Source organism: Theropithecus gelada, chromosome 20 (genome assembly GCF_003255815.1).
Source record: "Theropithecus gelada isolate Dixy chromosome 20, Tgel_1.0, whole genome shotgun sequence".
In the NCBI taxonomy this organism is placed as follows: Eukaryota; Metazoa; Chordata; class Mammalia; order Primates; family Cercopithecidae; genus Theropithecus; species Theropithecus gelada.
This window is the reverse complement of record NC_037688.1, coordinates 39,308,416-39,331,033: the sequence shown is the minus strand read 5'-3', so window position 1 is coordinate 39,331,033 and position 22,618 is coordinate 39,308,416. Positions and strand designations below refer to the sequence as shown.

General features: G+C 52.9%; 1 protein-coding gene across 3 annotated transcripts in view; it reads right to left on the bottom strand.

The window, feature by feature from the left end:
• CMIP (c-Maf inducing protein) overlaps positions 1-22,618 on the bottom strand; it is a 264,953-nt gene that overhangs the window by 26,195 nt on the left and 216,140 nt on the right. For all 3 annotated transcript variants that reach the window (XM_025370610.1, XM_025370611.1, XM_025370612.1), the window contains 4 exons: positions 20,716-20,796; positions 15,058-15,161; positions 13,237-13,341; positions 6,625-6,978 (listed from right to left, as the gene is read on the bottom strand). In XM_025370610.1, coding sequence (XP_025226395.1) covers positions 6,625-6,978; positions 13,237-13,341; positions 15,058-15,161; positions 20,716-20,796 — 644 coding nt within the window. The remainder of the gene's footprint in view (positions 1-6,624; positions 6,979-13,236; positions 13,342-15,057; positions 15,162-20,715; positions 20,797-22,618) is intronic.

Genomic DNA, 22,618 nt, shown 5'->3' with positions numbered 1-22,618 from the left:
CCATCTCTAAAAAGAAAGAAAAAGTTAAAAAAAAAAAAGTAAGCCAGGCAGGTGGTATGCACCTGTAGTCCCAGCTACTTGGGAGTCTGAGGTGGGAGAATCCCTTGAGCCCAGGTGTTCGAGGCTGCAGTGACCTGTAACTGCGCCACTGTACTCCAGCCTCGGTGACAGAGTATCTTAAAAAACGAAAGGGAGGGGAGCACTTAGGGTTTTTTTTAACTTTTTTTTTTTTTTTTTGAGACAGAGTCTCGCTCTGTCGCCCAGGCTGGAGTGCAGTGGCGTGATCTCGGCTCAATGCAAGCTCCGCCTCCTGGTTTCACGCCATTCTCCTGCCTCAGCCTCCTGAGTAGCTGGGACTACAGGCGCCCGTCACCACGCCCAGCTAATTTTTTGTATTTTTAGTACAGGTGGGGTTTCACTGTGTTAGTCATGATGGTCTCAATTTCCTGACCTCGTGATCCGCCTGCCTCGGCCTCCCAAAGTGCTGGAATTACAGGTGTGAGCCACCATGCCCGGCCATTTGTTTACTTTTAAAATAAAGCATATTCTAGGCAGAAATGTCACGAAATACAGAACTCTAAGGAGATTTGAAGTCACCCACAATCAGAGGAGTCAGGGTCCCCATGGAGGGCTATGAGCCCCAGCAACAGGCCCATCGTCATTTGTCACTCCTGAGCCTGTTCTGTGAACCGCGAGCGTGGTCTGCACTCCCAGGTGCTCAGCCCAGTGGGAGGTTTTGGCCTGTCTGAGGCGGGGTCTGGACAGAAGCCTCCTCCTCTGGGTCTCCCAGCCTGGGGCTCCACTTCCTGGTAGCTCCCACAAGTCCCAGAGGGGTGCAGGGGAAGGAGGGAGAGGGCAAGTGGTCTTCCTTGCCTTGGCCCAGACCAGCTTGGAAGTCTGTGACCCCAGTCTGACCAGGTTGGTGGATGAATGGGAGGCGCTGGACACAGGTTGTCGTGGAGGTGAGGCTGCGTGTCCCCAGACTGGCAGGCCCACGAGGAAGGAATGGGGAACCCTCCTGTGCATGGGCCTCTCTGTGACAGACCTCGGCACAGGCCCCAGTGGCTAGCAGAGTCCCTGCCTTGGGACTGCCCTGGCTTTGGGTGGGCCTGTTATCCTAGGATGGGATGCCTCTGGCCACTGGGGCAGTCTCCCACTTGGCCAAGCCAGGCCTGGGATGGGAGGGCAGGCAGCAGGCAGGGTGTGAGGGACCTGACTGCCCACCCAGGAAGGAGGAAAGAGGGCTGCGCCTTGCCCAGTTCAGGGAGGGAGGGTGGGCAGGCAGGCAGGTGCCTGACGCATCCTGCTACTCCAACATGCCTCAGGTGTAAGGCACCTGCACATTTAACCCTCCCATGAATGGGGCCTTAGAACCCCCATTTCACAGATGAGAAACGGAGGCCCAGAGAGGTTCAGATACTTGTCAAAGGTCACAGAGCTAATGGGGGACATGTTGGGCCCAAACAAGGCTTTGTGGGTGCAAAGCTCGGGTCTCCCACCTCACACAGCTCCGTTGGGATTTTAACCCAGTTCAGAAGATGCCACCTCACCTACAGCCCTGTGCTGCCCTGTCGACAGGACGCTTCCTGCCAGCCTCGCTGCTTTTCCTGACTCACACAATCTCCCACAAAGTGTGGGCAGAATGTGGTGGCCTCAGGGTGGCCTGATGCTTGGGAAGGCCTGGGGCATGACAAGGCTCATGCGGGAGCACATTCAGACCACTTTGCTCCCACTATGCGACATCCAGAAATATCTGCTCCCTTTAAAGACAAACCAACTGGTCCGGGGATTTGATCCCAGGCTGAAAAACAGCGGCTGTTACCCGAGGCTGGGATACCTCAGGAAAACTCCCTCTCTCTCCACCTGTGCGGTCATCCCATCCGGGACCTTCCCAGGCCCCACAGCAGATCTGCTAGCCTTAAATGCTCCAGGGACCTTTGAGTTTCTACAGAGTTACCATGTGCTCCAGGAATGAGCAGTTTTAAGTTTCCAAACAGGATGGGCATGGTGGCTCATGCCTGTAATCCTAGCACTTTGGGAGGCCGAGGTGGGCAGATCACTTGAGGTCAAGAGTTCAAGACCAGCCTGGCCAATGTGGCGAAATCCTGTCTCTACTAAAAAACACAAAAATTAGCCGGGCTAGGTGGTAGACGCCTGTAATTTCAGCTACTGGGGAGGTTGAGGCAGGAGAATGGCTTGAACCTGTGAGGCAGAGGTTGCAGTGAGCTGAGATCGCACCACTGCACTGCAGCCTGGGCGACAGAGCGAGACTCCATCGCAAAAAAAAAAGAAAAAGAAAAAGAAAAAGTAAGTACATATAAGAAAGAACTACCTAGAAGAATCACAGACTTTTTAAAAATTACAAAATAGGCTGGGCACAGTGGTTCACACCTGTAATCTTTGGGAGGCTGAAGTGGGCAGATTACTTGAAGTCAGGAGTTCGAGACCAGCCTGGCCAACATGGCAAAACCACGTCTCTACTAAAAATACAAAAATTAGCTGGGCTTGGTGGCGGGCACCTGTGGTTCTACCTACTGGGGAGGCTGAGGCAGGAGAATGGCTTGAACCTTGGAGGAAGAAATTGCAGTGAGCGGAACTACTGCAGATAAGTCCCCTGGCCCTGTCTCCCGGTCATTAGGACAACCCCAAATTCATCTGCATTTCCCTGAAGTTCCCCAAGGGAGGGGCCTCTTCCAGCTGAGCTGCAGTCCATCAAGGGCTCTTTTAAAATCTAACGTTTGCGAAGAGTCCCCAGCAGTAGATGGGAGCCGATCAGGGCCGATCAGAAGCGCGTCCTACCCCTGTGGCCCCAGTGTGCTGCAGTTCCACACTCTGCCCATCTGAGCTCTACAGCAGCCCCGCTGAGCCCTTGATGTCGCTGCTCTTAGCACTTGGCAATACTTAGGTTCAGAGGGACTGAGTACAGGGACAAGTATGGTATTTGGCGTAAAGTCTGGCCTGGCGTAGGTATGCAATAAAAGCTGGATGAAAGAATGAATAAATAGGTGGATAAATGAAGGTGTGAATCACACACAGGTGCCCAGCAGGAAAAGAGCTGGACTCTAAATGACTATAAATCCCAAAGCTCTTCTTCGCCTCCCGAATCTGCGTTCTTTTCATCACCCCACCCTGCCTGCACCTCACGCGGTGATTTTTTTTCCACATCAGCCTCGACCTGCATTTGGAATAGTTTTCCTTTTCAAGGATCTCCAGGAAATTTTTGCAACTTAGGTTACTTTTCAAAAGTGTCAAATTCTAATGATGCAGGGACCTTCCTATGGGAACACGCGGCAACTGATCAGTCCTCTGAGAAGACACGCATTTTACAGACGCGAAACCTGAAGCCCAGAGGAGCCAAGAACACTGGCCACAGTTCCACAGCAGCTCAGGCCTGCGGCTGCATTTCCTCAACGCTGAGATGCAAGTTTCCTGCAATCCAGGTGTGCGATGAATGCCATGTGGCTTTTATCCCTCAAAGCACTGTTAGGGAATCAATGACGCATCTCGCCCTCAATAGTATGGGCAAGTGTCGGGAACACAGCTGCGTCATAAATGGTGGCTACTCCCATGGGCCAGGTGTTCACCTCGCAGAGGTGTCTGCTCTGTGCCAGGCACTCAGGGCTGGCCCCTCCCATCTCTTTCCCAATGCCAGATGCAGCCATACTTGTGCCACCTCCCAGTCTGGGACCAGAGGCTCAGAGAAGATGACCAACCTTCCAAGGTCACAACTAGTATGTGGCACAGGTGGGATTGGAACCTAGCACGGTCTGACTCTGAGTCTGTGCCTTTCCTGATGTATCTCACTTTGGAGCCCTTTGAGCAGCTGGGGGTGTTTGGGTCCAACCAGTTTGAGGCCTCCAATGAGTCAGCAACAGAAGCAGCCTGCTGGGTGTGGGGAGGGAAGTTGTTGGGAAAACACAGTTATCAGGCCCAAATTGTGTTGCGCTCCCCCAAGGTGGAAGAGGCTGCTGGAAGCATAATCCCATTTTGTGGAGGTTTTGGGGCTGGGCGTGAGCTGCTCCTCTGCGTAGCCCCATCGAGAACCCCTCCTGGCTTGCCCTGACTGTCCTGGGCCCTTGGCGATGGCCCCGACCCCCACCTGTGCCCTGGCAGCTGGATGATGTGGGGCAGGCAGGGGGTCTGGACGCAGATGGGGGAGAACAGAGTCCTCATTCATGAGCATGTTTATGAAGAAGGAAAAAATGTGTGCCAACTGTGTTATGAAACTCAAACCTTTAGTGCTTAATGAGAAATAGGAGTCAGGCCCAAAACAGCAGAAGGCCCAGAGGTTCATGGTGTTTGTAAAAACCAGCTGGAATTGGGGAGCTGGAGTGGACAGCAGGGCCAGTCTCTGGCCTGGAGGCTTCTATCTCCATCAGAGCAAGGAGACCTCTCCAAAAATCCGGGGAGATGCCCTAACCTGGCTGCCGCTGGGAGAGCTGGCACCTTTCTTTGTCTTGGAGACACTCAGGTCTGTGGTGTGTTCTTGGAGACACTCAGGTCTGTGGTGTGTTCTTGGAGACACTCAGGTCTGTGGTGTGTTCTTGGAGACACTCAGGTCTGTGGTGTGTTCTTGGAGACACTCAGGTCTGTGGTGTGTTCTTGGAGACACTCTCTTAGTGGGATCTGGAATTCCACTTGGCTGGGGGTGGAGGTCACTGAATGCAGTTATGCCCTCACCCGACCTCTGCTGCTGGGACCATGAGGCGGGGCTGGTCCTGAACCCCTGGGCACACCCCACCCTTTCCTCTCCGGTGCCAAAGTCAGGGCAGAGGAGGCTATGTGGGGACGCTGCCTCCACGATCTCCTTCAAACCAGCAAACGCCATCTTATGACTGTGTGTGCCCATGTGTTCACCTTCGCAGACACCACAGGCCTTGCTAGTAGAGCACAGGGGGCACTCCAAGGTGCCTCCCAGCCATTTCTCCAGCTCACCAGGCCCTCAGAAGCTGCCCTCTGTCCCTCCAAACCCTGAGCAGACTCCAGGAGCAACACACACACGACAGAATGAACAAACGCTGCCCAGCCGCGTGACGACACAGGGCCTCAGGGAAACCCCGCCCACCCACACAGACCACACCCCAGGCACCGGGCTGCCAAGCGGTCTCCCTGCAGGCTGACGGCCCTGGCAGCCCTGGTTCTAGACAGGCATCATGCACTGGATAAATGTGACAACACAGCTGGACCCCCAACCCCTCCGAAAAGTCCAGCAACCACAAGCAGCTGCATCTGAAAACGCCCATCTCTGGATTCAAAGCTCCTGAGAGTGGCGCAGAGCCTGTTCCAAAGGAAGGAGTTTGTGGAGCGAGCAAGCGGGAGGTGTCTGCCGAGTGTCTGCAGACCTGAGCTTGTCTGTGGAACCACATGGCTCTGTGGGGGGCAGAAGGGAACAGTCAATGAGGTCCCTCAAACTGGGGCTCCTGGAACCAGGTGCTCACGGGTTTGAGATGTGTCAGGTGGAACGTGTGGATGACAAGGCTGGAGAGACCCTTAGGGGTCACGGATTAAGAACTGTACTCCCCTCTACCTTAGTCACACAACTGAGGTTCAGGGAGCGGGAGGGATAGGCACAGAAGGAGCCAGCTCAGAAGCCACACCACCCAGGGCAGCCCCGGGTCCACGGGTCTCCTACACCCACACACAGGCACACGCAACACCAATGCGCGCACACAGACACCCAGGCACACGGCACAAATACGCAGAGCCACATACCCAAGACAGACTCACACACTCCTGCCCATGACCCCTCACTCACTCAGACACATACATATGCACAGATGCTCACACCCCAAAGACACACGGCATACATGGCTCACACAATACAAACACACATGGGCTCATGCACATACCCGCAAACATATACAGAGAAACACACATGCTCTCCAACCCTAGAGCACAAATGGTTATACCCACATGCATGCAGCCACAGCCACTCGTGCACAAAACTAGCACAAGTGAGTAGACATACCCACTCTTGTGCATTTAACACACACACACACACCCCTACAGAGAAATCCACATGCATGCCCACACCCATCTCCTATAAACACCCACACTCAGCAGACCACGTGTGCCGTCGCACCCACATCCACCCATGGCCGTTCACGCACACAAAGACACTCACAAGCTCAGAGGATCCCACACACCCAACACACCAGAGATGTCCACATACTCACAGACACACTTGGGAACCCTTGTGCTCCTGCACACCCTGGCAGATGTATCCAGATCCTCACACACACACAAACTCGTGCAGATGTATGTATACATGTATGCTTGGGCGTGTACCTTACACATGTGCCCAGGCACTCAAGCATACAGGTACAAAGCCACGCATGCACCCCACGTGTGTGTATACACACACCATATGTTCACAGATACACAACCACAGCCACCTGTGCACACACCCACGTGTCCCTCACCCACCTGTACATATGCACCCTGTACGCCTATACTCACAGCCACACTTGTGCTTATGCACACTCTTGCACACACCAGCTTGTGTGCACTCACACACACACCACTCTACCTGCGTAGTTTGAACCAACAAACACAGCCGCACCCAGCAGCAAAGCCCATTCTCCTCCCGCCCGCCCTGGGGGCGCGCACGCGGGGAGCACTCACAGCAGCTTGAGGATTTCCACGTAGCAGCCGAGCGTGCGGTCGGCCTGGGGGCCCAGCTCGATGCTCATGGTGCTGCAGGCGGGGCTGACCATGAGGCAGTCGATGAGGTTGGGCTCGCTGTCGTTGCCCGCGCTGGCCGTCAGCGCCGGCTTGGCAGTGCTGGTGCGTTCCACCTCCACGTGGATCTCACTGGAGGCCACGACCACCGACTTGAGCCGGGCCTCAGACAGCGTGGCTTCCTGAGACACCAGGTCCGGGCTGGGGTGCAGAAGGCGCAGAGGTAAAGTGGGCTTCCGGTCGCACGGCTGCTGGCAGCCATTCCGGATTTCCTTCAGGCTTGGGGAATTGTCGCGGCTGGGGGAAGAGGTGGGAGAGGGCACATGAGTACAGGCACCGTTCATGATGCACCACGACCCACCAGGCTAAAGGCCTTCCTGAATCCCAGGATGAGGCCACAATGTAATACTATCATCATCCCCGTGCTAGAAATGAGGAAACTGAGGCTCAGCCTGGGTGCGCGGCTTGCCCAAGGTCTAGACAGGAAGAGGTGGGGATGGCAGCCCAACCCAGGCTGCCTGTCTCTACAGTCCATGCTGTCACTTCAGCACATAACAGGCGCTCAATAAACATTTGCTGACCGACTGAGTGGATGCTGATCTCTACATGACAGCCATAAGGCTCTTGGCATTCTCCACCAAAACACCACTGGCCACTTTCTTGATAAGCCAACGGGATCTACTATTTTGCTTTTAGTTGCTTCCTGCAGTTTAACTATCCTCCAATCCCTGACCTCACAATGTCCTCCAGGACTCTGCTCTCCTGCCCCCAAACCCAGCCAAGTGAGCAAGCTCAGTATCTGCCCTCCTGGGAACCCACTTCAATGGGATCCCAAACCCCAGAATTCCAGCCTGGGCCCTGGAGTCTAGCCCTCCTGTCTGCAGAACCCCCATTCCTCCTGGGTAACATTCCAGGCACAGCATCTCTGACTGCCTGGAGGAACAGAAGCCTGCACAAGGTGTCAACAGGTGTTAACTCAGAAAGGGGCTCTATGGCATTATTAATCTCACATTTGTTAGGGAAATGCTGGGGCAGACGAGATGACATTAGGCCTCTTAACAGCAGGACCTGTCAGAGCCTTGACCTGGTTAAAGTCCCTCCCCTGACTGAGTGCTTCCCAAGGTGCCCAGTTGCCTGGGAGGTGCATTGTTGTAAGGGACAGTAGTACCATCAACGGGTTCCTCTGCTGGTGCCCATGAGCCAGCACAGTGCTAAGTGCAGTCATACAGATGCTCACAGACATCACTGAACAGTGATTCCTGTCTCTGTGCCACAGGCGAGGAAAGACAGTCTCAGAAGTTAAATGATCTACCCCTAATTAAACAGCCCATGAGTTGATGGAGATGGGATTTGAAACCAGATCTCCCGGACCCCAAAGCCCAGGATCCGTCTAACTAGGTTGGCTTCCAAGGTCCCCTAAGATCTGTGCAGGTCCCCTCCTCCAGGAAGTCTTCCTTGATTTCTTCCTGCTACTCTTGCCCTTCCTACCCTCGAACTCCTCCTAAACCAAAGCTTTCCACCCCTGGCTGGACACCAGGATCCCCCGGGTATACTTCTAAACATCCCAAAGCCCAGTTAGACAGGAATCTCCAGGGTGGGACCTGGACATGAGCAATTTTTAAGGTTCCTCATGTGTGTGGTCAAGGTTGAGATCCACTAATCCAAGACTTCAAGCACAATGGCATGATTGAGAACAGCTGCTTATCTAGTCCTTCCCCAGATGTGTCACAGGCATGGATCCTGTGCCTCTAAAGGGGCTCCTAGGCTTGAGGACAGGGCTACACTGCGGGCATTTTGCTTGGGGAATTGTTGTGGCTGGGGGAAGGGGTGGGAGGGAGCCTGTGAGTAGCCCTTCCAAGGGCTGTGTGCAGAACTTGAGCCCCATGCACAGGAAGGGTCTGAGTGGATCCAGCACATGCCAGAAACCAGGCCCGAGCTGAGCCCACCAAGGGTGTTTAATAAATATACTTTCAGCTTTGCTGGGACAAATAATCCGCCGGCTGAAGTCCGAGAATTCTATCGTTGATAAAAACTTGTGTGTGGTCTGTGATGGGGAGAGACCTAAATTCTTTGGTTCAGATCTGATTTGCTCCCCAAGTGCTCAACACTCCATTTCTCTTTGTTTGCCTTTGCCGGGTTTTAAAAGTAGATTTTCAAGGCTGTTTGGCTCAGATTGGTGATTTTCGAGAGAGCCACGCTAACCTGGGTCAAGCTGTCTGTTCTTTTCAGTGTGAGTACATTGTGTACATTTGCCCACAAAGAGCACTGTGGATGGCCTGGAGGACATGACGGGCTTTATCTTGAAGGGACTGACTGAGGGGGCGTCATGGACCTGAGCCCAAGAAACGTGTTGGCAGTATCGTGCTTCTCTGGGTGACATCCAGGAAACTTATGGCATCAGCTGGAACCCAAGCTAACGTGGGCTCCGAGGGGGCTCAGCATGGCTGAGCCAGGGTGGGTGGGAGGCAGCAGGCACTGTCTCACCCTCGCCAGCCTCCAACCTGGCATCTCCTTGCCACAGCCACCTAACAGTTCCCCAGGGTCACATCTGCCCCCTAACCCCATCCTCCTCACAGCAGCAGCCAGAGGGGAATGGAACTGAAATCCCATCACGTCCCTTCTCCACTTACAACCCACTATGGACTCTCCAACGCTCCCAGGATAAAAGTTCTGCCACTGAAACCCAGGACAGCCCCGCTACTTACAGCGTGATCCCCAGCCCACAGCTTCGCCTGAGAGCTTGTGACACAAGCAGAGTCTCAGGTCCTGCCCCAGACCTGCTGAATCCGAATCTTCATTTTAATGCCAAGCCCTAGAGAGTCCCAGGCACTAGGAGGTGTGAGAAGCTGCCCACTCATGGCCCAGCGCTGCTTCTCTCTCCAACTCCATCTTTTGCTTCCCTTTCCTTCTCTCTGCTCCAGTCACACTGGATTTCCTTTGGCTCCTCCCCCGCAGGGACCTCCACATTCAGCGTGCAGCAGAATGACTTGTGCAGCTTGTTTAGAATGCAGACTCCTGGGCCATACCCCAGAAATACTGCAGCCAGGAATCTATTTTAAAACAGTCCAGGTGATTCTGAAGTAGTGGTTCAAGGACCCATAGATACAAAAACATTGTAGACGGGCACGGTGGCTCACCCCTGTAATCCCAGCACTTTTGGAGGCTGAGGGGGGAATTTCACTTGAGGCCAGGAGTTTGACACCAGTCTGGCCAACATGGCAAAATCCCATCTCTACTAAAAATACAAATAAATAAATAAATAAAATAAAATAAAATAAAATAAAAATTAGCCAGGTGTGGTGGTGCACACCTGTAACCCCAGCTATTTGGGTGGCTGAGGCATGAAAATTGCTTCAACACAGGATGCAGAGGTTGCAGTGAAAAGAGATTGCGCCACTGCACTCCAGCTTGGGTGACAGAGTGAAACTGTTTCCAAAAAAATCCAAAAAACAAAAACAAAATCATTGTGACCAATGGCACCTTCACCCATCACTGCCAGGCCTTTGCCCGTGTGGTTCTCTCCCTGGGTCACCTTCTTCCTGCTTCTTACCTGGAGAACAGCCAGGAGGTATCAACGTAAATATCACCTCCCTGAGGCTCCTTCCAAAAACAGATGCCAGGGCCATCCTAATTAAATCAGAATGGCACTGGGAGGGTCCTGGGCACCCTTTTGTTTCTTTGTTTTTTTTAAAAAAACCTGAGATATAACCCAAGGTACGCTGGTAAATGTCTAACAACCAACTCTCCAAAGAAAGAAGCCCTGATCTGGCCGGGGGCAGTGGCTCACGCCTGTAATTCCAGCACTTTGGGAAGCCGAGGCGGGCAGATCACTTGAGGTCAGGAGTTCGAGACCAGCCTAGCCAACAAGGTAAAACCCCATCTCTACCAAAAATACAAAGATTAGCCAGGTGTGGTGGCCCACACCTGTAATCCCAGCTACTCAGGAAGCTGAGGCAGGAGAATCGCTTGAACCCAGGAGGTGGAGGCTGCAGCGAGCCAAGATTGTGCCACTGCACTCCAGCCTGGGCGACAAGAGCGAAGCTCTGTCTCAAAAAAAGGAAGAAGCCCTGATCTGCAGTGCTTACCAATTTCTTTTGTGTAAATACTCCCACCACAGCTACTTCAAGCTACCGATATGATATCATTACAGATCTTGGAAGGGACGTGTTCCCAAAAGAAATAGGTGAGCTGGCTCCTGCACACTCTGGGCATAACTTAAATACTGTAGGCCAGGCGCAGTGGCTCACGCCTGTAATCCCAGCACTTTGGGAGGCCAAGGTGGGCAGATCACGAGGTCAGGAGATTGACACCATCCTGGCTAACATGGTGAAACCCCGTCTGTACTAAAAATGTAAAAAGTGCAGGCCTGGCACTACCCTCTGGCTTCCGTTTTCTCCTCTTTTTGCCTCACCGTGTTGTCAGCTCCAGAACAAGCCCTTGGGAATGAGCAGCCTCCCATCTCCACATTCTGGCCCCTGGAGTCCCTGCACTTCTTTCTCATCAGGGAAGTGATTCAAGGTGGGACATGGTCCCCTTTGAACATCGGGACCTGAGGCTGAAGGCATTAAAACAGTGACCCTCTCTCATGGCCTGCTGCAAGGAAGCAGCCCCCGATATATCAAATGCCTTTTCCTGCCCCCTCCCAAGATCTCAGCAGTATGGCATTTGTTTGAGAAGTTCCCCCTGCCAGGTTTTCAGCGACTCCGAATGCTCTACCGCCTTCGTTTTAAGAAAAGACTGAAATACCCTCCTGCCGTATCCCTAGCTCTGGCGGGGTCTGGACTCATGTTGGTCTCCTTAGAGTTGTGCAGTGTACCACCTGAACAACTGGGTGGCTGCAGCAGAGACCACTGCGTTCTGCATGTCACATCCCCTCCAATGACACCAGAGGTCACTGCAGAAAGTTCCCCATAAAGTAATGGCATCTGCATCAGTCTGCATCCCGGGAGCAGTTCTCAGCCAGCGAGGGATGGGAGCTGGTGAGTGACTCCCCCAGCACAGCCAGCCTCGGCTGAGCAACTCTCAGCACAGCAATTCTCAGTGTGCTCCGCATGGCCTCCTGGGGCACAGTGGGAGTGCATGCCAGCTGCCCGAAGTGGTCACCTGATTGCTTGCTTGCTTATTTATTTATTTATTTTTGAGAAGAAGTCTCACTCTGTTGCCCAGGCTGGAGTGCAGTGGTATGATCTTGGCTCACTGCAACCTCTGCCTCCCAGGTTCAAGCTATTCTCCTGCCTCAGCCTCCTGAGTAGCTGAGTACAGTCATGTGCCACCACGCCCGGCCAATTTTTGTATTTTTTTAGTAGAGACGGGGTTTCACCATGTTGGCCAGGCTGGACTCGAACTCCTGACCTCAAGTGATCTGCCTGCCTTGGCCTCCCAAAGTGCTGGGATTACAGGTGTGAGCCACCACACCCAGCCTCATCTGCTTATTAATTCATACTTCACTGCTGTCCTTCCTTCCCTGTCCCCCAGTGTTTCCTGGGACCATCTTCCTAGGAAGCCACTTCCACCCAAACGCTGGTCTTGGAGTTTCCTTTTGGAGGCTCCAAAGCCAGGCGGAGACCCTGCCTCACCTCTTCCGGTCACTTGCTACCCCACCACTCGGTTTTATTGCTTGCACGGTTTTTCTTACCCTCTGACATTTGCACATTTACTTGTACATGATCTCTTCCTGGTAGAATGGAAGCCCCAAAAGAGCAGGGAATTTGTGATCTTGCTCGCTCTCTAGCACTGAAATTGTGTCAAGCACACGGCAGGCACTCAAGAAAAACAGGTGCAGTGGTTCACGCCTGTAACCTCAGCATTCTGGGAGGTCAAAGTGGGAAGACTGCTTAAGCCCAGGAGTTTGAGGCCAGCCTGGGTAACATAGCAAGATCCTGTCTTTACAAAAAAAATTTTAAATATTAGCCATGAGTGGTGGCATGTGCCTGTGGTCCTAGCTACTTGGGAGGCTGAGGTGGGAGGACTGCTTGAGTCCAGGAGTTTGAGGCTGCAGTGAGCTATGACTGCACCACTGTATTCCAGCACAGCCTAAGTGACAGAGTGAGACCCTGTATCGAAAAAATAAAACCATGCAAATCATGGGCAAAAGCCTGTGTTCTCAAAAGGCAAGACCAGACAGGCTAAACCTTACTGTCAACCCTTGTCCCCAACAACGGGCACATATTCACACCTCCATGTGCACACACGTACACACAGTCACATGTATGTGTACAGTTCACACATGCATTTGTATACCCATGTGCACACATTCACACACACACCAGTGTGTCCTACCTCTCCAGTGGTGAGAGATCTTCAGCATAAAACATCTGTCCCTAAAGCCAAGCAGCTCTAACAGCCTTGCAGTTGCGGTGCTGATTCAGCGCTCGCTTCTTCAGCAGCATCCCTGGGTTCTGGGCCCAGGGGAACTGGCAAATACACCATGAAGTCTGCCCAGTAAACAGCTACTCCACCTCTCCGGCCTGGTCAGTTCTTGGTGACTTTGCCCACGATGGGGATGACAGTTTGCCCCTCCCAAACCCTCTGGGTGGCAGTGGTTCAGCAACTGACCTGTTGATGAACTCTTCATAGCAGGAGTAGATGGCAGCCAGGCACACGGCCACCAGGTTGGGCAGGACCCGGGGGTGGGGGCAATGCCCTGTGGGGCCGTGCATGCTGGAAAAAAGCAGAGGGCCGGGGTGAGAAGCCTGCAGGAGTGAGGCCCACGGACAGGGGAAAGGGGACAAGGGAGGGCCACTGCTCAGGTACAGGACTGCCCGCTCTGCCAGCACTGCTTGGGGGGCTCTGAGAGCCTTTGCTGTGCAATTGGTGGCACCAGGATTTGGGTCCTGTCTGTGCCACGTGCAGGCAGCAGAAGGCAAAGCTCCCGGCTGTGCACTCCAGATCCAGGGTTCCTGGGTTCAAACCCGAGTGGCCTTGGAAACCTCCTAAACTCTCCACCCTGTTTCTGCAGCTATAAAATGAGGACAGCGGCCACCTCCTCAGGGGGTACAGTTAGGACCAGCTTTTCTAATTCACGGACAGACCTAGCAAATGGTGGCCATATGTCCTGGGACAGTCATGCTTACACCTGGTGGTTCAGGAATAATTATTCCTAACACCTCATTCTACTTTCAAACACGTCCTGCTTTGGAAGAAAAATGATGAGGGTCACTTCGGCTTAGCATAGAGTCAGCAGCATAGTCAATAAGTCCTCAATAAGTGCCACTAATTATTACTTGTCATGGCTATTTTTGTGGTCCTAAGGATAATAGCTGTACCATTTCTGGGAAGTTGCCATCAAGGCTGCTGTCACTAAGAATGGCCTAACCTGACAAGATGTTGCAAACCACAGCTGGGTGGTGTCACCAGGGCTCTGGCCTGAGGGCATGTCACAAAGCCACCCTCAAACGGCTTCGTGAGTTCCAGGTGAGCATATTTAGGAAATGTGTAGTTTCAGAACTTGTTTAAATGGGTTATTGTGATTTTCTTAAAAGATGAGAAGAGTCTGGGGGCAGTGGCTCACGCCTGTAATCCCAGCACTTTGGGAGGCCGAAGTAGGTGGATCTCCTGAGGTCAAGAGTTCAAGACCAGCCTGGCCAACACGGTGAAACCCTGTCTCTACTAAAAATACAAAAATTAGCCAGGCATGCTAACATGTGCCTGCAATCCCAGCTACTTGGGAGGCTGAGGCAGGAGAATTGCTTGAACCCGGAAGCCGAAGGTTGCAGTGAGCTGAGATCGAGCCACTGCACTCCAGCCTGGGTGACAGAGCGAGACTCCATCTCAAAACAAACAAACAAAAAAGATGAGAAGAACAGGACTGATGACAGCTTGGCCTGACACGAGACTTCTGCAGCGTTCTCTGTGTGTTGTGTCTACTAATCACTGGAGCATCGCACTAACTGGGCGATGGGTACTATGGTTCTTGTGTTACAGATGAGGAAACTGGAGCACGGAGAGAAAATTTAAAATTAAAAAAAAAGGCAAAAACAAGCCTCCTCCAAAAAAAAAAAAACCAAAACCAAAACACCAACCCCAAGTACCAAAAGTGAGTGAGGAGCAAGAATATTCGGCTTCCTGTGGGTTATGTTTTAGGGGTGACTGTTCAAGCGGCCGTCGATGCTCTGGGACCACCAGGGGTGGGCGTGAGTCCTAAACACATGGCGCCCACAGCCCGAGGGGTCGTGGGACCTGAGGAAACAGTAGTGTTGCTGAGGTCCACTGCCGTTTTCTGAGCTCCTATCGGGCACCGTGCAGTGGGCTAGGGGCTTCCTCATAGAGGGAGTCTTCATTTAATTACACAACAGCCCCCCAGGGATATCTGAGGAAACAGGATCAGAGAAGAAAGTGGCTCCGAGGCTAAAGAGGGGCGTCGCGCTGAAGACCCACCTCTGAATGAACTTCTTCACCACTTCCATCCCCGCGTTGAGCTCGTTCAAGGCAAGGATGTACTCCTGAGTAAACAGCCTCAGTCGCGGGCACTTCCCAAAGTCCTGCAGAGAGAGCAAAGGACAGGAGTCAGGGGATGGTGCCAGGCAGGGCAGGAGCCCAGGGCAGCCACGACACCGGAAGGAAGGGAAGGACCCGGCTCTGCCTGGAGCTGTCGATGGGGAAGGCAATGGGGAAACGCCAACCCTCTCGAAAGGACAGGTGGCGTCTACTTCAAAGAACGGCACCATGACACCTGCACTTCCGCTCTGAAGGACCATCTGATGAGCAGGTGCTTTTGGCTGTAGAGAAAGCCACCCTCAAAACGCACGTGTGGGACAAATGAGATGAGAAAGAGAAAAGAGAGCCAGAAAGGCTGGGGGGACAAGAGAGGGTGCTTCTGACGGGAATGTGGAGTGTGGAAGGAGGTGTGTGAGACGTGGGTGTGAAAGGAGGTAAGTGTGAGGTGGGTGTGGAAGGAGGTGAGTGTGAGGTGGGTGTGGAAGGATGAGAGCATGAGGTGGGTGTGGAAGGAGGAGAGAGGTGGGTGTGGAAGGTGAGTGTGAGGTGGGTGTGGAAGGAGGTGAGAGAGGTGGGTGTGGAAGGAGGTGAGTGTGACAGGGGTGTGGAGGTGAGTGTGAGGTGGATGTGGAAGGAGGTGAGTGTGATATGTGGGTGTGGAGGTGTGACAGGTGGGTATGGAGGTGTGAGGTGGATGTGGAAGGAGGTGAGAGAGGTGTGTGTGGAGGTGTGAGGTGGATGTGGAAGGAGGTGAGTGTGAGAGGTGGGTGTGGAAGGTGAGAGGTGGGTGTGGAAGGAGGTGAGAGAGGTGGGTGTACAAGGAGGAGAGTGTGAGAGCTGGGTGTGGAGGTGTGAGGTGGATGTGGAAGGAGGTGAGTGTGAGAGGTGGGTGTGGAAGGTGAGAGGTGAGTGTGGAAGGAGGTGAGAGAGGTGGGTGTAGAAGGAGGAGAGTGTGAGAGGTGGGTGTGGAAGTGTGAGGTGGGTGTGGAAGTGTGAGGTGGGTGTGGAAGGTGAGAGGTGGGTGTGGAAGGAGGAGAGTGTGAGGCGGGTGTGGAAGTGTGAGGTGGGTGTGGAAGTGTGAGGTGGGTGTGGAAGGTGAGAGGGGGGTGGGGAAGGAGGAGAGTGTGAGGTGGGTGTGGAAGTGTGAGGTGGGTGTGGAAGGAGGAGAGTGTGAGGTGGGTGTGGAAGTGTGAGGTGGGTGTGGAAGTGTGAGGTGGGTGTGGAAGGTGAGAGGTGGGTGTGGAAGGAGGAGAGTGTGAGGTGGGTGTGGAAGTGTGAGGTGGGTGTGAATGGATGTGTGTTTGTGAGAGGCTGGTGTAGACAGAGGCATGCATGTGCAATGAGGAGCCTAGGCGCATGTGCATGCACCAGGCATTAGTGGCAGGAGAGGCACTGGCATGTGTCACTATCATGAGGGGACAGGGCGACGGCCCTGGTGGGAGGCCCCATCTGTGCCACACTAGGGAAAGCAGTGCCTGCGTGTCTCCATCCACCAGCCCCCCGGAACTAAAGGGTCCACTGTGGCGCTCTGTCGAGGGGCCAGGTCAAGGACACAGGGACCCTGCCCGTGCCGGCCAAGGGCCATAACTGGTGGCTGCTGTGCTCGGCCTCTTCCAGGTGTCAGGAAGACAGGGGCCACGCCACAGCGAGCTCTGCCAGGAGGCAGGAAGGCGGCACCCAGCCCAGTGGCGGGCTTGGGGCTTGCCAGGAGCAGAGGAGAGAGGCATGGGCTGGACAGGGGCCTGTGAATCTGGCTGCCACATTCATTTCCAGAGTTGTGGCTAGGGCTGGTGAGGTGCTGGGACTGCCAGCCCCTCGGGCTGTGTCCGGCCAGTCAGGAGCGGCACGGCCCTGCCCAGACCCTCCATAAAAGTGATGTGGCTGACCAGCAAGACACGGAGGGGAGCCTGGAGTCTCCAGACCTGTCCCTCTGTACCCATCTCAGTGGAACCTGTTTTTTAAAGAGAGCAGCCTGAATCAGGACTCTAAGCTGTAGAAAAGAAGTAGAGACCCCTTCAGGTCTAACTGACCCCGAAGCTGGCATGAAAGCTCTGAGTGGAACCCGTTCCTACCATGCCCTCCCGCGAGCTCCCAGGAGAGTTTCTAGAGCCACTGGAGGCTTCTTCACGTGGAGTCAAAGGGGCTGAACTGGGTCCTTAAGGGACAGTGGAGAGAGAGCTTTCACTCACCTGTCTGCTAGGACTGTCCTGCTACATAAAGAGGGAAGCAGAGTCCCGGAGCCAGTGCATCTGCCTCACAAGTATTTCATCTGGCTTTGGGCTGCCACGCCCGTCTCTGGGCCTCACGGTCCCCACTATGGAATGAGGGTCCACAGAAGCGATCTCTAGCCCCTTCCACCATTAGGGTTTTATGATTCTATGAACTGCTTCAACAGAGACTTAGGTAACTGTCATCTTAGCTAATGGATTTTTGAATAATCAAGGTCATTTCCATGGAAATAAACATTTACAGAGGGATCCAGCAGCCTCTGAAAAATATAATGCCCTTGGAAAACTGGAGGTCAGATTAGCTGGTGGTCCACTGGGGACCACAGCCACGTCTTCTTGCCTCCTTTGCCACAAGAACACGCCGAGTGGCATGGGGGCACAGAGACACATGGCCGTTCTTCACAACGCAGTCTGGCGCTTTACTTGGATTGAATCTCCAGAGGAACATACTAAAGAACTGCTTCCTTTTGTTTCTACTTTTTATCTCGGTCTAGCAAGGAACGTTGAGACTCTCAAAGCTTCAGTTTGCTCATCCATGAAATGGGGCACATAACATATTTGCAAGAGATACACTCGGAATGCGGGAGCCCCCAAATCCCACAATAGCACTGTGGCTATGTTCCCCCCGTTTCCTAAATGTCTGAGAGCCTCCTTAAGGAAAAACACTGTATTTGGGGTGAAGAGAAGTCACTGTTCATGCTACCCCAACAGGCTCATGGCTTATGCTCCTTAACCAGAGACTTGACCCCCACACCAGCTGAGAGCGCCAGCTCCAGAACGGTGCTGCTGACCCATGGCCACTCATTAAGCATCAGGGAGCATTCAATGAGTGAATGTCAAAGCTCTATCTCGCCCACCGCCTGTGTTGTCAGGATTCCATGAGATCAGGTCTTCCCGTGCCTGGCATGGCCATAATCACTGTTTAATACAGTCTGTTCTTCTACACGAGGGGCGGATCCTCCTCGGTCCTCCCTGCAGTTCTCCTCTGACGCCACCGCTCATGGTGTGTAATTAGTAGGCGCCAAGAACAAGGTGGGATCTGGGTGCGTTAAAGCATCCCCAGACACCTGGGATCACTTAGGGGGTACTCGTTACAAATGAGGCGAGGACTCATGGCTGAGGGTCCCCACTCTCTGCCAGACCGCCACAGATACTATAAATTCTGGGTCTGCCGAGAGTTGTTCTGATTTTTATAGAGAAAATTATTACATGGTCAACACTCCAGGCCCATAAAACTAACCAAATACAAGAGAGGCGTTGTATGGTGAAGTCCTGACAGGCTGTCTGAATTCTGAATTTTTTCCCTTTGAAGTCAGATGTCCCCAAAGAACCCTTATGAAATGGTTTATTGACTAACATGGAATATGCAAAAATGTTTATGTGCCTCAAGAGGCATTCCCCTGCCAAGTATGTCCTGGGGGTATGGCTCTGCCATTGACAAGTTAAGGTCCTTTGCAAGAAAACCTGAAGAACCTTTGCTCTGAACTCCAACATGGCACGGCCCTCCCCATACACTACACCCGCAGTGATTTTAAAGTTAACGAGTAGGGCCCCTTTCCTCCCAGGTGGCCAAAGCCAGAAAGATCTCCCCCTTGAAACTATGAGCACCCAAATTAAGGCAGAAACCCCTTCCTATCCCCCAGTGGGAAGTCTGCTTGTCCTGGAGAAAGAACTGCACAGGGTGTCCCTCTCCCCTGTGTTCTGAAAACAAGAAATGAATTTACCCCAAATCTAGGAGGGGCTCAGAAATCAGCAACAATTCAATTATGGTTTGCAATCGCTGACGGTAGAGAATGGTACATAGTGTTCATTATGGTACTAACACGATTCAGTTGGTAGTGGTGGCCTGGAAAGCAGGAGGGGAAACAGTCTGATGCTATCTCTGGCTCTACAGGAAGAGTGCTGTAATTGATTAATGATGTCTGCCATGAGTATGGAAGGGGTAGAGGAGCACATGTATCATGCACTTCCACTCCTGACTGGGGAAGGGGCTGTAGGTGATACAGTATTCTTCAGGGCCATGATGTGGAGACAGGCAAGCTACATCACAAGCGAAATGATTTGTGGTTACCCTTTTTCAGTTGTTTTCACATGCTCCAGGAGGCTCTAAAGTCTAAGGTGGTGGCTGGCTCAGTACAACATGTGACTAGGAACCCTGGCCTCGGGCTGTCTGCTCCTTAGCTCCCCCCAGGAGCACCCACAGCTGCTCATCAGACCCTGCCTTTCCTGTCCTGCCTTTCTGGGTCCCAGATTCCTCCTATGCACAGATGTCATGGGAAGGGCACGAGAGTTAATGACACAATACACTCAAAGAGCATCACACTCTTGACTCCAAGAAAGTGTTCAATAAACATCTGCAAAAAGATGTTATTCTTATTCCTACCTGTGGCCCCTGTGGCCACTTAGTGGACCTAGCTAAGCCTCAGTTTCCTTGTGTCATACAGGGCAAATAATGGCATTTGCTGCTGTCCCTGGAATGATGAGGGAACACCAAGGGGCCACACAGATTACAAGCACCCCACCCACTGTAAGTGTGCAAGTAAAACCCTGCCTTTGTATTTAAAAAAAAAAAAAATTAAACGCCATGCTTTATTCAGATTTCCTCAGTTTTGCCTTCATGTCCCTCTTCGATTCTGGGACTCCATGGAGGGCCCCAAATGACATTTAGTCGTCATGCCCCGTAGACTCCTCTGAGCTGTGACAGTTTCTTAGAATCTCCTTGTTTTTGATGACCTTGACCGTGGGGAGGATTGGCCAGGTACTTTGTAGATTGTCCCGTTCTTGGGATTTGTCTGATGTTTTTCTCATGATTACAATGGGGTGATGGGTTACTGGGAGGAAGACCATAGGGGTCAAATGTAGTTTTTATACATCATATCAAGGAGAAATTCTGTCAAATTGGCTTATTGTTGTTGATGTTGACCTTGATCATCTGACTGAGTCTGGGTGTGTCTGTTTTCTCCACTGCAAGGCGACTCTTGCCCCCTTCCATATAGTGCTCTCTGGAAGGACCTCGCTGTGCACAGCCCACACTAAAGGAGTGAGAAGTTATGCTCTGGGTCCTTCAGGGCGAGGCATCTACAGACATTATTTGGGCCTATTCTCCCTGGGAGGCTTTCCTCTTCTCCTCCAGCCACGGTCTTTTTGTAATTCTTATGTACTGCAGAAAGATTCTTCCTGTTGCCATAATGGAGGACAAGCTGTACAAAACCCCCAAAACTCCTTAACCAGAATCTCAACCCCAGTTCCTGGCTGTCAGGCTGGGCCAATCCTATCCCCCAAATCTGTGCCAACATAAAAGGCCAGGTAGGTGCACGGGGCCTCATGCACTGGGCGCTGGGGTCTGGGTGTTGGGGCAGGGGGAACTCACCATGTTATGCTTGAGGATTCGCTGCACCACAGGGGTGAACACCTCGATGACTACCATGGACCGGGGCCGCTCTCTGCAGTGCTGGGGAGAGAGTAGGGTACAGTTACCGTGGGCCTAAAATGTTCCGACCACAGCCCGGGGCTGCTAGCAGGGCTAGAGAGAGTGAGCCCAGCTGTGGGTGCCTGGGTTCCCTTGATGAGCACTGTTGCACCGCTTTCTAAAAATGAGTTTATTTTGGAGGGGGGCCCGGTTCTAGGTTCAGAGTGGAATGGAGAGGAAGGCAGAGAGCTTTCCCAGATACCCCCTCCTCCGGCACGCATGGCCTCCCCAACTATCACTGCACATGTTCCTATTAAGGATGGGGTGGGGGCGTTCCAGGCCCAGAAACGTACCCTGGGCACTCAGGCCAGCGGGCATGTGGGGCACTGGAAAAAGAATCCTGGTGGAGAGACAGGGCCCAAGAGGACAACACAATCCTGTTTCCCTTTCCTGTCCCCTGATGCACACACAGAGGACTCCCTGGGCAGGGGGTAAAGTGCACCACGGTCCCCTTTCCTCCCAGGTGCCTGCGTTTCCACCTCACAAGCTGGTCTCATTGGTGGACACAGCCCACGCCTCCCCAAAGGACCGTGCAGTGTAACAAATGTAGCACGTACACCCTGTGGGGTATTTGTTACAATGGATAACCCCACACTGACACATCACTGTTACCCAGAGTCCACAGGTGACTTTAGGGTTCACTCTTGGTGCTGTGCGTTCTGGGTGTTTAGACAAATGTCTGATGTCCTGGAGCCACCACTATAATATCATAGCCTCAAAGTCATTTCACTCCCTAAAAATCCTCTGTGCTCAGCCAATTCATCCTTCCCTCTCCCCAACCCCTGGCAACCACTGATCTTTTTACTGTCTGTATAATTTTGCTTTTCCCAGAATGTCCTGTAGTTGGAATCATGCAGTGTGCAGCCTCTTCAGATGGGCTCCTCTCACTTACTCACATGCATTTAAAATTCCCCCTTTCTCTTCGTGGTCTACTAGCTCGTTTCTTTTTAGTGCTGAATAACTCTCCATTGTCTGGGCATTCCACAGTTTATTTATCCATTCACCCACTGGAAGGCATTTTGGGTGCTTCCAGGTTCTCGCAGTCATGAATACAGCTGCTGTAACATCTACATGTAGATGTTTGTGTGGACAAGTGTGTTGAACTCATTTGAGGAAATACCTAGGAGTGCCATAGCCTTAAAAGTTTTTTCTTTTGGCCGGGCGCGGTGGCTCAAGCCTGTAATCCCAGCACTTTGGGAGGCCGAGACGGGCGGATCACAAGGTCAGGAGATCGAGACCATCCTGGCTAACACGGTGAAACCCCGTCTCTACTAAAAAATACAAAAACCTAGCTGGGCGAGGTGGCGGGCGTCTGTAGTCCCAGCTACTCGGGAGGCTGAGGCAGGAGAATGGTGTGAACCCAGGAGGCGGAGCTTGCAGTGAGCTGAGATCCGGCCACTGCACTCCAGTCTGGGTGACAAAGTGACACTCTGTCTCAACAACAACAACAAAAAGTTTTTTCTTTTTTTTTGGAGTTAAAAAAGTAGATGAGGGCCGGGCGCGGTGGCTCAAGCCTGTAATCCCAGCACTTTGGGAGGCCGAGACGGGCGGATCACGAGGTCAGGAGATCGAGACCATCCTGGCTAACACAGTGAAACCCCGTCTCTACTAAAAATACAAAAAACTAGCCGGGCGAGGTGGCGGGCGCCTGTAGTCCGAGCTACTCCGGAGGCTGAGGCAGGAGAATGGCGCAAACCCGGGAGGCGGAGCTTGCAGTGAGCTGAGATCCGGCCACTGCACTCCAGCCCGGGCTACAGAGCAAGACTCCGTCTCAAAAAAAAAAAAAAAAAAAAATAAATAAATA